The 17048-nt window shown below is 39.4% G+C and overlaps 2 protein-coding genes and 1 long non-coding RNA gene across 15 annotated transcripts in view; 2 read left to right on the top strand and 1 right to left on the bottom strand.

Moving 5' to 3' along the window:
• LOC310826186 (tigger transposable element-derived protein 1-like) overlaps window positions 1-17048 on the top strand; it is a 1677490-nt gene that overhangs the window by 464155 nt on the left and 1196287 nt on the right. The window lies entirely within an intron of this gene.
• LOC310826291 overlaps window positions 1-17048 on the bottom strand; it is a 99941-nt gene that overhangs the window by 5563 nt on the left and 77330 nt on the right. For 2 of the 5 annotated variants that reach the window (XR_014555684.1, XR_014555685.1), the window contains exon 3: window positions 16201-16538. This is a non-coding gene — a long non-coding RNA (uncharacterized lncRNA). Of the gene's footprint in view, window positions 1-15820; window positions 16539-17048 lie in introns of those variants that run through there. The other 3 variants (XR_014555686.1, XR_014555687.1, XR_014555688.1) reach the window with 2 other exon arrangements.
• The window catches only part of CACNA1C (calcium voltage-gated channel subunit alpha1 C), a gene marked incomplete at its 5' end in the record, with an annotated part of 442620 nt that overhangs the window by 365974 nt on the left and 59598 nt on the right, over window positions 1-17048 (top strand). For 6 of the 9 annotated variants that reach the window (XM_083699782.1, XM_083699785.1, XM_083699783.1 and 3 more), the window contains 2 exons: window positions 12180-12263; window positions 12792-12875. In XM_083699782.1, coding sequence (XP_083555908.1) covers window positions 12180-12263; window positions 12792-12875 — 168 coding nt within the window. The remainder of the gene's footprint in view (window positions 1-12179; window positions 12264-12791; window positions 12876-17048) is intronic. The other 3 variants (XM_083699784.1, XM_083699786.1, XM_083699790.1) reach the window with 1 other exon arrangement.

The following is a 17048-nucleotide window of genomic DNA, read 5'->3' as shown; positions in this document are numbered from 1 at the left end:
TATATTTTTAAATACATAACTGAACCTGATACTGTATTCTCTATCCGTGCTCTAACTCAGCACCTTTAACCAACTAATATTCCCAGGGGCTGAGACACCATTTTCTGGTTTGCCTCAGGCAATAAAGTGTCTTAGGCCAGTTTTCAAGGAGTCCACTACCTGATCCATTGGATTCCTATGGAAAAGGCCTTTCACTACCTGAAGTAACTCTACAGGCCAGCATTGTGTGGATACAATAGTAGCATAGGAGTAAAATTTCTTTGCTACCATCACTACAACAGAATAAGCCCTATCATAGACCCAGTTTTACAATTTCTCTCAACTCTACAGAGTACCAAGAAGCTTAAAGGACTCTTCAGTTTGACTGAGATTCTTGGGAGTGATCATATCTATAGCCTGGGTTATCTCCCTGTTACAGGCAAGGAACAGGACCTCAACAGGGATACTGGATAAGGCTCCAGAAAAATCCCCTAGGGCTGCATAAAACCTTTTGTATTCATCAGCTTGCAGGAGGCAGACTCATGAAATTGGCCCTCCATTATTATGGAGGTTACAGAGTCAAAGAACCTGATGACTGAGAAGCTGAGTGAGAAGATGCAAAAGAAGAGGAATAGAGTAGACAATGGTCAGAGGGAGGGGGTTGTAGGATGAGACAGAAGAGTAAGAGAAGGATGGTGAGATACAAATCACGAATTATTTAACTGTGATTCCTGCATTGCAGGGGGTTGGACTAGATGATCCTATGGGAACCTTCCAATGCTATATGAAATGGTGACAGAGCTTCCAAACCTTATATATATATATATACATATACATATACATATATATTTGCTTTCGTAGATTTTCACGGGTACAGGAATGCAGGTTTTGGTGTCCTCGGGTGTCTTCCCGTGTAAAAGTTGGGGTGTCTAGGCGACGTTTCGACGAGGTCTCACTCGTCATCTTCAGGCTGGTGCTTTCGGCTTCTTGTTACTGGAACAGAGCGGGATCTCAATGTTTGAGTTCCTATAAATACTGTAGAGGGGGTGTGGTGTCTAGCCTCCAATGTTCTGGGCAGAGAGGAAGTTCCCAGGCTAGTGTGCCTTTTCTTCTTTTGTTCCTTAATTACTTGAGAGATACCTTGAGTGATTTCTTGAGTGATATCCTGAGTACCACTTAGGTGGGTCATTAGGTGTGGATTAGTTGCTAAAGTCTTTGTGTCTTGACCTCTTGAACTTTGTGAAGAGTTTTCCTGAGAAGATGGCTGTATTGCACTTAGTTGTGCTTTGGCTTGGCTTCGTGTATAGGGGCGAGCTGTGGTTTTGTGGCTTGTGTCAGCCAGATCTGTGTAGGGATTGCAGGGGGGTGCAGCATCCGGAGGTGCCACCATGGATTGGCTACTGGATGGTGTCAGTAATTCATCTGTGGAGAGGGTCTGGGTTTGGGTCTGGTGTGGTTGATTGGTGTTGGCGTTCTGTGTGCCTCTGGATCTGGTGTCAGTTTTTGTGGGGAGGGCTAATTTCCAGATGTCTGGCAAGCGGGATGTGTCGTCACGCTTGTTCATGTTGTGAGGGTGTTAACACCCTCTCCACAGATGAATTACTGACACCATCCAGTAGCCAATCCATGGTGGCACCTCCGGATGCTGCACCCCCCTGCAATCCCTACACAGATCTGGCTGACACAAGCCACAAAACCACAGCTCGCCCCTATACACGAAGCCAAGCCAAAGCACAACTAAGTGCAATACAGCCATCTTCTCAGGAAAACTCTTCACAAAGTTCAAGAGGTTAAGACACAAAGACTTTAGCAACTAATCCACACCTAATGACCCACCTAAGTGGTACTCAGGATATCACTCAAGAAATCACTCAAGGTATCTCTCAAGTAATTAAGGAACAAAAGAAGAAAAGGCACACTAGCCTGGGAACTTCCTCTCTGCCCAGAACATTGGAGGCTAGACACCACACCCCCTCTACAGTATTTATAGGAACTCAAACATTGAGATCCCGCTCTGTTCCAATAACAAGAAGCCGAAAGCACCAGCCTGAAGATGACGAGTGAGACCTCGTCGAAACGTCGCCTAGACACCCCACCTTTTACACGGGAAGACACCCGAGGACACCAAAACCTGCATACATACATATATATATATATATATATATATATATATATGAGAGAGAGAGAGGGGGAGAGAGAGGAGAGGGACATCTAATCTTTTCAGCATGATTGCTCAGTAGGCAGCTGCACAGTTTATCATCAATAAGCTTTAATGTGTCACATGGTGCTACCTTTATTGGGTTAGTTTCGGGATATGTGCCATCCCCTTCCTTACTTTTTGACCTTATTGAAAAGAAATTGCGCAACATGGCTAACCAATTCCACAGCAGATAGATAATTAATCTGGCAGGGAAAATCTGGTGCAAAGAAATGGGCAGGAGCTTCATGAAACAGGGACCATTACTTTCTCAGCAAATGTAACCAGGGAATTTGCATGTTACTGCAACATTTTGACAGATTTATTTCAAGACTAGAACTCGAAGTTTTAACAATGTCATTATGAATTATTATTTTTTTAAAATGATATGACTGAGCACAATGTGGTGGTGTGGGAAGCACCAGATTAGCTATTATGCTTAATTATTTATTTAATATAGAAAATTATTCACACAGTGTTTAAAAAGCCCAGTGGGATGGTGCCTGCACAACTGTGTCTGCAGGAACAGCAGCTGCACAAAAACTGAATAATCCTAGAGGAAAGGTATTTCATTCATCAAAGGAAAACCCTCATCCCCCACAGTATGAAAATGCACTCAAACAGTGAGAAACAGTTGAATATGTTTGAGTTGAGGTTAACTGATTCTAACCTATAAGCCTTGGAACAAGAATATCTCAAGGATTGATTGCAAGTTTCTATATGAACCAGCCTAGTTTGGGGAGTTTCTTCTATGGATACTTACACCAGCTGGAGCCAGGTGGTTGGTTACTGGAGATGTGGAGTTTTCAGTTGTGGCACCCCAGCTTTGAAATGTGTTCTCTTTGCCTAAATAGTGCCGGTAAGGTAATAACTTAGGTTTGTCTAGGTGTTTTAACTCAGCTTCTTGTTTTATCAGCAGCTGCTTTTAGCATTTTAGCAGCTTCTGTTTAGGGTTTTAGTTTTAGTTTATTCTGATGTTTCAATGTTTATTGTTTCATGATTTGTAAGGTGCCTTCTGATGGGGATATAAGAAGGCATTTGAATTTCATTCCAGCCCATGTTTGTTGCATGCAGCACTGTTTTTCTTTTTCACTACAGTCAGCTTCTGACAGACACAGCATTATCTCTCTCACTATCTACTGTGGCAGAATCTTACATACATACATACGTACATACATTATTATGTTATTCCATACCATTTATTTCAGCGCAAAGGGCATTCCTTTAAATGCAAAGGAAAAACAATAGAAATGGAAAAAATATTGTCAACTATGTACCTTTTGTGGACTGAAAACAACAGCAAATACTGACTGTATTAGCTGGATTGATTTCTGTTCTAGACATGGAATGAATAAGCTAACAACTAATAACTTAACATCAGGAAGAACTTTCTGATGGTAAGAGCTGTTCAATAGTAGAACGAACTCACCCAGAAGGTGGTGGACTTTACTTCCTTGGAGGTTTTTAAGCAGAGGTTGGATGGCCATCTGTCATGGATGCTTTAGTTGAGATTCCTGCATGGCAGGGTGTTGGACTAGAAGACCCTCAGGGTCCCTTCCAACTCTACAGTTCTATGATTTTATGAACAGAGTCCTCACTGCTTGAGATAGGCTGTCACACTGTAACAAAGCAAAACCCCAGCCTCTGCTTCTCTTCAAAATCTCTAAAGCACCTACACACTTAAGCTACTGTGCAAGACAATGTCATGTTACTAAAGCTGTTGAATTACAAGAAGGAGATGACACCCTGATTCTATTATCCCTTTTCCATTTCCTGCCATAAGATCTCCAACATATATGTCTCCAACATACAATGAGATATTTGCCCCTTGTCTGGCAGGGACCCAAGAACATGATCCTTTTCAGTGTAAGCATCTCTCTCTCTGATCTTCATGAATAATAAATACTAAGTCAGTTATGCCATTTTTGCAAAATGCAAGAGTGGGTTCAACTGAGATGTGTTTCATGAGCTGTAGATGAAAGGACTCTGAGAGAAAGGACTCTGAGAGAAAATACGAATGGGCACACGAATGAGAATACCATCTAATCTAGAGCCCCAGGGCAAGATATTTGTTAGGGTTCTAGGTAGAGGAAGTGTTAGAAATACACTCATGTTCCCCTCTTTGTAGGAAGTCAGGCTGTTTTATGCAAAGTGTTCAGTTGTGTGCAAAGTAGCCTTTCACATACAGTGGTGCCCCGCAAGACGAATGCCTCGCAAGACGGAAAACCCGCTAGACGAAAGGGTTTTCCGTTTTGGAGGTGCTTCGCAAAACGAATTTCCTATGGGCTTGCTTCGCAAGACGAAAATGCGAAGTTCCTGCGGGGTTTTTTCCTCCCCCCCTTTTTCCCAAGCCGCTAAGCCGCTTAACAGCTGATCCGCTAAGCCGCTTATCAGCTGATCCGCTAAGCCGCTTAACAGCTGATCCGCTAAGCCGCTTAACAGCTGATCCGCTAAGCCGCTAATAGCACTAATCCGCTAAGCTGCTAATGGGCTTGCTTTGCAAGACGAAAAAACCGCAAGACGAAGAGACTCGCGGAACGGATTCTTTTCGTCTTGCGAGGCACCACTGTAGTTTCCCATCACCAGAGTTCACTCTTGTGAGCTCTAGGTATGCATGACCTGGTGCCAGAGAGATTTAGCACCATGCCATACATCTGAGTATCTGTCTTATGGTCTCCATGTGTGGGGTTTACATCTGAGTTGCGATTTGCTGTGATTGGGTGCTGATTTATACCACATGATATCTTATGCTTTGTAATGGTGATGTGGGTGGAGTGCTTATTAATTTGCAGGTGGCTATTTTTAAATTTTCCCCTCCCATTCAAGGTCATGTAAAGTTACACTGAGCATCTCCAGACTGTCACTATTTTTAGGTGGCATTCAATCTCAGATCAGCAAATTCAGGTTGTACAATTAGAGCTGATTTGGAGCTCTAATTGTGGAACCTGGATTTGCTGGTATGTGATTGAATGTCACCACAATGCAAGGCTGGTGGGCAAAAGTGTGGGTAATTGCAGTAGTTGAGAAGCTTATGCAGCAAAGGAGAGTGTGTACAGAAGTTGTGAGATGTGATAATTTTACAGCAATGTGGGGGGCCTTTTATAATATTATTAGACAAGGTAGCAATTAAATACCTCCAGAATCTCAGATGTATTTCTGGGAAGATTGCTATTTTAGTCACTTGTCTGTATTTAGATATCAAAAGTATATCTCCCATTGATGTTTTGAATATGTAAATGGCATGCATTATGCACCATTTTCTTGTATTCAAGTATTGTTTTGCTTTTTTATTACTATTATTTTAATTTAAAAAACTGGTTAGGTGCAGCTATTTTCTGAAGATCTCCCCACAGTACATGTGTGAGTTTACTTCAGAGAATGTAGCCTAATAAATTAGGCTTCTTAAAAATAGTAATAAAAATACAATGGTTTTGCATAATACATTTTTATTACTCTTGTACGAGCTCAATCACTCTTGTACAATACTTCATTATTAAAAATTAAAAAACAAAAGAAATGGAACTGAGTATTGTCCCTCTCAAAAAGCACAAGCTTCCATTTTTCCCATTATGAAACATTAACCAAAGCTGGTAATGCTTGTTACTGCACTCTTGTACGCATCATAGGAACTGAACGTGCACAAATAGTGAAATACCTTTATGCATACCCAGAATGGAAAACGACTGTGGTATCCTTAAGAGGAGGGACAGAAAAATCCTCTATTACATGAAACTATACCCACTGGTGTGAACAGCAAGCAGCAGAATAGCAATAAATATACATGACTGAAAAATTGGGAATGTGTGGAAGCTAACTTGCCAAATGCATACACAGAAAACGCAGATCTGAATTAGTCTTGTGATATAAATTTCTTGTCTGGTTACATCCAGTTATACACGGCCTCTCTGCCCCCCACAGAGATGAGTTTACCTGCTTTGGGTACTCTGACTGGACACAGTCTTCTTTCTTGAATATGCATGAACGTATGAAGCTGCTTTATACTGAGTCAGATCACTGATCCATTTAGCCCAGGAATGAGGAATTTTTGGCCCTCCAAATGTTGTTAGATTCCAATTCCCTTCAGCCCCAACTAGATGAGTTATTGTGGCTAATAAATTATTTCTATTGAGGTTTGAGGTAGCAGAGCATCGTCTAGTTTGAATCAATGAACACCTTTGTAGGTAAGGTTCTACCGGGTCTCTGTGCAGAGGCCACAATTGTTAGTAGTGATGATGATGATGATGATGATAGTGATAGTTACTAACTGAATTGTTTAGCAGTCTAATACAGGGTAGTATCCAGGCTTACAACCAAGTTTTAAAACTTTTCAAATTCCATTAAATGCCAGGTGACATGGAAACCTTTAACCTGGTGCCAAAAAAATGTCAGTTCAGGTGCCAGGAGGACTCATGAAGAAAGGAATTGCATAACAGAGGGCCACAACCAAAAAAGGCCCTCACCCTTTTTGCCACGTCTAAGCCTTTCTTGGAGGAGGCACACAGAGGAACACCTCTGATTACATGTCTAAGGTTTGGATATATTCTTGGCAGGAGAGGTGGTCAGTTGGGCATTGTGGTTCTGAGCTGTATAAGCTTCTATAGATGAAAATCAGCACCTTGAATTGGGATTGGAAACATATATGCAGCCAGTACACTTGTGTTAATACTGGTGTTATAAAATTGCTATTTCTTACAGATCTTTAGTACTTTTCCAAAGAGGGGTCTCTTCTTAGAACTTGATATAGGCTCCAGTGGGTAATTTCCCCTGTTGTCAGCAAGGCTTGCCTGACATCACATTTTGAGCTGTTTCATGGGATGTAAAAGCAGTGATCTCTAGAGAACACAATGGTTCCATTACTGCAGAAGCAAACCAGGGCTTTCTTGCTAGCTTGAACGTAGCAGGCATAGAAACCAAAAGCCGATTGGTAGGTACACTTAGAACAGTTAAGAGTAGCCTGCTTTCCTTGCACAAATGAGATTCCACACCAGCCAACTACTGCATATTTATATCAATGCTTTCATTAACTAACTGATCATGGGGCGATTCATTTTCTTTTGATTGGGAAAAAGCAAGTACTAAACTGTAAAGGTGGGACAAAGCTATACTTCACGAGAAAACAGTTCAACCTCCTGTCCTCCTCCCTTAAAAACCTTCAGGGTATTGTGTTCCTGAAAGAAACTGCCACCAGAAAGTCATGAATAAACTCTGGGAAGCTTCAGTATAATGATAACATGACCATATTTCTGACATGAAAGCAAAAAGACTTCCACTGGACAAGAGATTTGCTGTCACACACCAAACTTTTCACTTTAAAAAATAAACAGTGCCATCAGTTTACTCTTGGTTAGATCCTAACTCACTCTCCTGGGAGAAAAAGATCCCACAAGAAACTTTCTGGTAGGAAAATGCATCCTCCTCCTTAGATTGAAAACTAAGGTTGAAATACCCCTTGATTAGGTTTTTTGTTCATACAACAATAAATATGACTTTAAAGTCTGTGGGGGCATACCAAACAATTTCTAGACATTGGAATAATTCTTTTTCAATATGTAATGGTGACTATTGACAGCAATTTGCTCTCAATAAGCCAAAAGAAAGAAAAAAAGGTTGGCTTTTTGAGGAAGGATATCTGTACAGGTGAGGTAAATTTGTAGGGTGTTTCTGAAATTATAGGACCTCATTTATTTGGCATGTACAGAATACATAATCAATAATAATATTTTAAGCCCCTCTTTTACCTTATATAGGATATGTGGTTTTTTTAATGAGTTTATAGTAAGCTGGAGAACTGGAGAGAATTGCAAAAAAAGTTACATAATCCCATCTATAATAAAATGAGATAAATGAGGAAATTCTTTCATTATGTTCCTGGCTAGTGATATGTACCAAAGGTAGGCTTCACAATGTGAACCACTGATGTCAAAGGCACAAAGTTGAAAGATTTGAAACTCAACAAGCTCAGGACCATTAGGTAACTGCAGTGAAAGCAGAGTTGCTTGTTGAAAGTTCAGGAAGCAATTCTGCACCATCTGTGGGTAAAAACTATGCCTAAGACAGTCTAAGTTACTAGTATGTGAAAAAATGCATTTTCCTACTATGTCCAACATATTCTGCCCTCAGTTTCAAAGACACTCAAGTGAGCATCTACATTCCCAGTAGTACAATTCTCATCTTCCCTGATGCAATCCTACTCCAGTAGCAATTGATGGCAAAATTCCCATTAATTTTAATAGACTAGAACTTCAGTCCTAGTGAGTTCATTGCTTTCACTTAGGCTAGAATTTGGTGCTTTGACTTCATTGTGCACTAGAGGGCAACATTCGGCTCTGGTGCAAACCCTGCTTATTGCTAGCTATTGCTAGCTTTGTTGGTAATCCTAGTTGGCAACAAGAAGAATATGTGATGGAAAGACTTTGAATTACGAAATTCGTTCTTTTCTAAAGTTAGTGCAACTTGGTTGAAGGCATATCTCCCTGCCCATTATTAAGGATTTGGAAGGATAAACTGTTATGTCATGGTTGCACACAGATTCTTGAAACAAGCAATATACATGGACTTCCCACCTTCAAGTACAATACCAAAACCAGTTTTTAAAACCCTACTTTCTGATCTTTTTGCACTTCATTTATCTAAGTAAAATTATTTCTATGGAGCAACAGAAGCAACTTTACCATCACAGTGTTGTAGCTCTCATCAGGCATCAGTATTTTATTTTTATTTAACAAAAAATATATATACCATTTGATTGTAATAAAACATCTAAGCAATTTCAATAGCTTGATAAATGTACACATATAATAAAGAAGGGGGAAGAGTCTTGCTCTCTGTTTGTGCAGCAGAATGAATCCCATTCCCTTCTTTTCCTTATAAGCAAATGCTTCTTCTGATTCCTTACAAATCTGTGGACTGTTGAAATTGATAGACATTATTATTACTGCTTTTAGTACACATGGCAATGATCCTTCTCTTTCATATACATTTTGAATGGCTTAACAAATTCTGAGCTTTCGTGCGCAGCATAGAATGTCGCCAGTGCTTTTGACTCATTCTGGCTTGCTTTGGGTTTCCAGGGTACAGCTTTGTGCTACAAAACTGGTTCTACAAGAGTCTATGATGGGATACAAAAGATGAACGTATAAGCTATTAGCTATGGCCACTCTACAGTATCATTTCTGAGGTCATGAAAATACTAAGTTTGTACACAGCCTGAGGACCAAATTTGAAGTGGCATTTGCCATGTGTTTTGCTCTTATTAGGCTATTTTTTCAAAACAAAACAAAAGCAGGAACGTCTGGGAGCGCCAAGCCATATCTGGATCATAGTGGGGTGGGAAACAGTTTTTAACCCTTTACCCCGCAGCAGTCCTTATCCTCAAACCCTCTCCATGCCTATACTTCATAGTGGGATAAAATCTCCTGTTTATTTATTTGATGCCAATAGCAACTTTCCTACAACTGTGAATAGCAGGTGTGGAGAGATAATCAGTGGAGGATGGCTGATTGGGACAGTGGCCGGGGCAAAGGCTTAATTCCCACCCATGAACCTGATCTGGCTTTCCCCAAATCCCAGCTATTTGGTTTTTTTAAAATCACCCATTTAAGAATAAGGTGCCTTATTTGGCCCTTAAATACATTTGATAGATCTCAGAAAGATTGAAAATGAATACAGACATGTGTGTCTGCTTAGTCAAAACAGAAAGGTCCTATGAATGAGTTGACTTGTTTCTAGCTTGCTCTATTGAAATTTCAAGTTCTTGTCAGTTCAGAGGTCATTATGAACATATTTTTACTAACCTATGTATGCATCCAAGGTATGACCATGTTATTACTCAAACTACTTGTGCCTTTTCATTTTAATCTACTATTTTCCTCCTTCTCTGTGGTGTCAATCTTTAATTACAGATTTTTTCCAGGTCCATTTGGTTCCTAGAAACGCTGGAGACCACCATAACACTCATTTTAATGTTTCACTGTGAATCTTGTGGGGCCGGTATTGACTGATATCACCAAGTTTTGACTTCCTGTACTCTTTCTTCCTTTCTAAATGTACTAGGCGCTCTGCTAATGGGATAACGTGGAAAGTTCCCCCTCCATGTTTTAAGCATCCAGTTGTCAAATAAGCCTGTGTTCCATAGTGTGCATGGAATTTCCCTTGTGTACTTCAAAAATGTATTTATGTTGTTCTAACTCCACATCCTCTTCCTTTCCCCCCGCCAAAAGACACCCAACCAGCACATCCCAATATTTTGACATATAAATCAGATAGAAAGATTTTCAGTCCCAAGATCTGTAGCTGCAGTACACTACAGAAGGGAATCCTTGGTCATTGTTTGGCCCAGATATGGGTCTTACCCACTTTTCTCTTAAGAGTCCCAAACCGGGTCTGGTTATTGCCAGTGGTAGAATCTATTGCTATTCCTCAACCCTTTCCCCTCCTTTCTTTTAAGTTTCCTGGGAACTCAACTTCACATTTTACTCATGACCTGATCTTCCCAGTGCTAAGAATAGTAACCACTGTGCCACTTAGGTTCAATCTCTTTGAAAACACCCCACAGCTGGAGAAACATGGAAGCCAGATTAGCACAAACAGATATAAACAACCAGAAGTTAGATTTATTAAGACTATAAAAAAGTCTAAATATCATTGTGGAACAGATAAGTGAGGAAAGGATTTTTGCAAGCCCTGCAAAAGTCTTGGGAAATAATTTGCAATCAATTACCATGTTTTTATTTTTTTGAAAGGAGGCAAACCAACTCTCAGGACACAGAAGGGACACAATCTTAAATTTACAACCCAGCTTTAACCAACTTATTTATAAATTGCCACAAGAAGAGTGAGGATCACTCAGTAGAGTAATAGGTTAAAATACACATTCATTATGTAACATATTTGGTTGAATGATGATAGCTGTTCAGGGGGAAAACATGAGCTGGATAGGGCTTTTGAAGGCCTATCTGCAGTTGGCAATTATGCTATTTTTGCATAATTACCTTGGCTCTTTATCCAGTCCAGCCTGCTCTATCTCCAGGAGATGGATGATTTGTGTCAACCATATCTGTCTTATGTATTCTCTTTTACCCTAATGTGATCCTGATGCTTATCAGCTGTTAACTAACCTTGGCCTCCATTGCTAAGCTCCTATTTTGAAAATAAGGAATACTACCACAGGTTCTACATGCTGAATGGATTATTTTAGAGCTGTATACATATAGCTGTGGGAGCATATCTGTCTGCTATGAACAGTCTGCTATGACAGTGAAAGTCAGTGGAGGGCACAGAATAAGGAAGGGTCAAAATTAGAAGTTTTCACTAAAAAGTTTTCTTGTATGTTAGCTACTATGTGGGAGCCATTTCCCCCATAGTGCAATAGGTGTACAAGAATATGTGCATGAAGGTATCACATGTAATTCCTTCCCATTCAAACTTCATCCAGCTGGCATCTCTTCAGAGAGTAAGCAGGTCCCACACTATAGTGTCTAAATGTAGATAAACCTTAGTCTCACCAGAGACTTAAGCAGCACCTGGCTTAAAAAGAACCAAGGCATGTCTCTCTTTTCATGTTGCTAAGCTACATCTGCTCTTGTCTTAGTTCTACCATGCTCCACTGAAATTTTAACTACTGTACAGACCTGTTGGCTGTGTGTACAAAATGAATTTATAATGAAGTCTGAAGGGGGAAAAATGGCAGAACAAGGGAAGATGCAGCAGAACTAGAGGGAAGGGCTACTTCATGCAATTCAGAACCCAAGAACTATTCATCCTACAACAAACACACATGCAGGTAGTCCTTACATAAACACTCAATACCTTTGATTTCAATGGGATTGCTTATTTGAGTAATGCCAACATGTGTGGTTGTGTAAGAAAACTTATTCTCTAGCTACTCTTCTATAACCACTTGAGGACACCAGGGCAGTAATTCTAATGCCGATTTTTGAACTGTTTTTTTGTCTGTCTAACATTCCTTTTTAATCCCCATCCTGCCTGCCCCTTCCTTATGTAGGGTTACTTTAGTGATCCTTGGAATGTTTTTGACTTCCTCATCGTAATTGGCAGCATAATAGACGTCATTCTCAGTGAAACTAATGTGAGTATTACTCTACCCTCCCTAGGATGCCACCAAATCCTCCTCTACTTCCTCCTCCTGTTTCCTTCTTTTTTATTATTTCTGGTTTATGTTTTCTTCCCTCTAGTCATGCTTTTATTGAACTTGCCGTCGTCCTTCTCCCAGGGGGAAAAAAAGGAGGGGGGTTGCATACCTCCTTCTTTTTCACTTGTCACAGCTGTGACCGGTGAAAGCACACAAAGCTTGGGGTACGTGTGCTTTTTTTCCCTCCAAAAAAATTCAGACATGTTTGAGTGAAACGTTCTAACTAACCAGGCTTTTGTTGATACCCTCCATCATGTTACAGAGGTATGAGCAGCCAATACTGTAGAGTGGTAAGAGACTCTTTAATATGCCCACGTAACCTCTTTCTTTTCTTATTTTTTTCTCTTCTCTCCCTCTTTCATGCTTTGTTTATTTATTTTGTTTGTTTATTTTTATATATCTCTCTCTCCCTTTCTCTTCTCTTTGTTTCTTTCTCTTTTTCCTCGGCTTCTCTGCCACATGCAGCACTATTTCTGTGATGCATGGAATACATTTGACGCCTTGATTGTTGTGGGTAGCATTGTTGATATAGCAATCACCGAGGTGAACGTAAGTAGCTGGCATCTGTCCATGAATGTGCCTGCTCTTAACATTCATTTGTCTCTTCCAGTTTTTTTAATCTCTTCTTCTTTTATTCTCTCCCTTCTTTATCCCTCCCTTTTTATTTGAAGTTTTTTTTTTTAAGGACTGCTTTTGTTCTGTTGTTCTGGATATTTTGTTTTTGCTTGTTTCTTTAAATTTGGAACAACTTTGAGGACTTTCTGACTGTTGCATCATTTTCTTTCCCCCATAACCAGCCTGGCATGAATAAAAACTGTATAGTAGGAAAACCGATGAGAGCTATGTGAAGTAAATGCACAAAGAGCAGGTTTGTGTCCTAGGAAGTTGCAGAAGTAGTCCAAGTTTAGGACTCCTGATTTGTCAAAGTTGAGTTAAACTTTCCATGGCACTGGGATACTTGCCACTTCACAGAGATCTACAGGGCAACTCTTTCGAGGTGGAATAATGGGAGCCAAATGTCATCTGTTTTCTGCTAGGCCTTTATATTCCCAACTTTTTATTCAAAAATCACAAATTCTTACAAGTTTGCTCACATTCTATGATATATTTGGTGGGTTGGATCCAGAGTAATTTAGTGATGCTTTAGTCTGACTGAAATCAATGAGGCTTGACATGTTATTGTTACCAATTCATCTCACTGATTTCAAATTGACTAAATGTGACCAATTTAGCCTGGATCAAACCCTGTGTATCATGTTAACTGATGCAGTTTTATCTCTCTATTATTTGTGGAAAAGCTGCCAGGGTAGTGTAGAGAGGAACATTGCATAAAAACCATTACATCCAATAGGTTTGATTAATTTTGGCATTTCAATACCTGCCATCATGGATTGGTATTGCTTTCAAAATACAAAAGACTGAAGTTAAGTTCATAGTTTTTAAAAAGGAAAAAATCTCATTAGAGAAATTATAGATTTGAAACCCAGTCTTCTGAATTTTATACCAGATACCAGATATTTACTTTGTGTGTGTGTGTGTGTGTGTGTATGTATATATATATATATATATATATATATATATATATATATATATATACACACACATACATACACACACACACAAAGTAAATATCTGGTATCTGGAGAAGAATTTGTACTGGGCATTTAAGTAAATAACATTGGATAGAGAGAAAATCCCAGTCCATTAAAGGCAATAATCTTATGGAATAAGAATTTTGCTGATAAATAGCCCTCTGAATTGGTGTATGTGTAGCATGAGATTTAAAAATCTCACTTCTAGAATCTAGGCCACACACAATCATCCATGCTAGACTGGAGGAATGCATGCATCCATCAGCCGCTGGTTTGCATGGTTAGTTTGCTTCAAGCTAAGTATTTTTAGGGATCCATGGGGCCTTTCTCCCTATCACATCCAAGGGAGGATTAGTGCACCAATAAGAGGGATGATGTAAACCACTGGTTTGGCATGTGGTCTTGGAGATCTTCACCAAAGATGCTGAAGGATTCTATGTGGTGACACATCATAAACGGGTGTGATTGCATACATTATATACAGGTAACTATGTTAGATAGATTTCTTTGGGGCATATCACAACTATACTACTTTCCCAGTAAATTGTGGAGTTGATATTCAGGGAGTGGAAGACATTTTTGGTAATTTTTATTAAGCTGATCTCAGTTCCAGATCAAATTCTGATCAGTAATTGAGATCAGATAAGTAAGATTCATCAACCACATCTTCCACTTTCCATTGGTCAGCTCTGTTGTTTATCAGGAAAACAGGACTTTCAGGTTATGGTTAATTCTGTTCTCAATATTAATTGGCTGATACTGAGAATTGAAATAATGTGATTAAATAGGATCGATCTCAGTAAAACTTTAAGTTCAGCAGTTATTTATATATAGTTGAAGAACTGCCTAGAGCTGTCCTCTGCAGAGATTCTCCCAAAAATTTAAAGGTGGCATTGGTGGTTCTCTGAATCCCCTCTAAAGATTACCCTCCTACTATATAGTCCCTTCAAAATTCTGCACATGTCTTTTTATTACCTGGCATGTTTGACTCTTCTCTTTTTAATCTTTGCTATTAATTCCTAACATTTGTTATTAAGAAATTAATTGGTTTTGATTTTTCTTTCCTTTTTAATTTTTTTTTTTTGCACAATATCTGATGCACTGATAATTGAAAATCAGTTAAGGATGGAGTTTGTTTTGAATTGTTTGAAATCCTCTTGCACATAATTCTGTTAACTAAGAGAATGAATGGTACCGTACATCAATTTATTCCTTTAAAATACCCTTGCTGCTTGCGACATTTGGTATGAAATCCTGCAACCTCCACTCCCACCCCCAGCAGGCAGGCATTAATCATTGCAGCTCAAATTGAAATATTTTCCTCTTCCCAGGCAGCACAAAATGGTTTGTGGATCAGTTGCACCTCCACTTCATCCTCCCTACCATGGGAGCTTCATTGCTTTGCTCACTGTTTGTGAGCCTGACAAAATCTGCCTTGTGTGCCTGTATGCTGTCTCATGTTACATCAACTGATCTGGAAGCATGGCAGGGAGAGAAGAGGAATAAAACTTCCCACAAGCTCTATGTGATGGTAGATTTTAAAATAACTCCAAAACCAGGCATCATATGGTAGAATCCAGATCCAAAGCGATTGGAAAAATGAGTTTGCTGTAGACAACCAGTGGCTGCTACACTAAGAACAAATCGTAATGCTGAGATTTGTTCTCTATTGAAGGTGAATCTTTTTTGGCATGAGTTACTTTGTCATAAAAGGTGATGGATGCATTAAACAGGAACATTCTGTGAAGTCCAGCTGGGACTTTGCCATGCTGATCTAATCTGCCTAGGAAGCATTTGGTCACCAAAGCAATACAAGGCGATAATGAAAACACAAATATATTATGTTAGCTTGTGTGTGTATGCGTGCGCATGTGTGTTGTGTGACAGAGAGAGAAAGAGCACTTATCTGTATGGTATAAGCTGGATTTATTTTCTTAACTAAAAATATATAGCATAGGAGGGCCATGAAGGATATAATGGATGCTTCTACATAGCAGGATTTTTTGTAGAAGCGTCCAATACCTCTGAGCAAGAGAAGTCATCCATTCTGAAGCCTGGGAACAAAAAGCAATACTGATTGGGAAGAGTCTAGGAAAGGGGAGAATTTAGCTCCAAATCCTCATGAAGCTTAATATTTCTCTCATCTCAAATTCAGTAGTGTGTTAATTATTTCATGCATGGAGACACAACAATCCTGACTTATGCAATCTCTGTAGGAAACTATATAGAATTCACTGGATCTAAAACTAAGCGTGAAGACAAAGCAAAATAAGGAATGTAACCTGTTTCATGGTTCTGACTCCTTTCTCCCGTCAAGTTCCAATGCCGATTGAAAGTTGTTTGTCTGATCAGTATTTGATGCAGTACTAAAAGAACATCAGTCAAGAATAGAGATCATTCTGCAATAACTACACTACACTAACTACAGCTTTCAGCTCCTGAAGCACAAAGTCAGAATTTGGGAAATATCAGGACAACTGCAGTCCTCTAAGAGACTGAAAGTCAGAAAGCACAATTTGAAGATTACAAGGTGCTGACAAGGAAAATCCTCCATTGATGGCAATTTGCTATGGAACAACTGAGTAGGAAGAATATTATCCAAAATGAAATATGGATGAGACTGCAAAAGAAGGAAAACAAAAAATTAGTAGTCCATAGCAGCAGGTGCAGAAAACAATGCAACGGTGCTGGGCTATGAAGCTAAGCAATGTCTGGCCAGAATCGGGATGATAGATTGTCTAGGAACTCCATGTATTCCTTGAAATATGGGTGCGACACAAAGGAAACAAATATGAACTACTAAAAGAAATGAACATTACAAAATTATCTGGAAGACTAACAAGAAATCCTACCACATAGGGGTTTTTTTGTGAAAATAGAAAGTTGCTAGTTACTGGGGGTGGGGTGGAAATTTGTGTTCCTTTTTAAGCACAGAAGGTTTTCTGATCACAGCATAAAACTGTACCAGATAATATCAACTACTGAGATTTATGAGCTTTTTTGGAAATGCATTTTTTTATCATAGTTGCATAGGTTTAGAGTTGAATTTACTGTGTGTTTGTAGTGAGTCAGTTTTTGTATTACTGATTGGTGGTGGTTTGTGCATTTGTGCGTGAATGACTTTAGCACA

Source organism: Podarcis gaigeae, assembly GCF_964106915.1.
Source record: "Podarcis gaigeae genome assembly, chromosome: 10".
NCBI lineage: Eukaryota > Metazoa > Chordata > Lepidosauria > Squamata > Lacertidae > Podarcis > Podarcis gaigeae.
The sequence above is the reverse complement of the archived record's forward strand: the minus strand, read 5'-3'. Positions and strand labels throughout refer to the sequence as shown.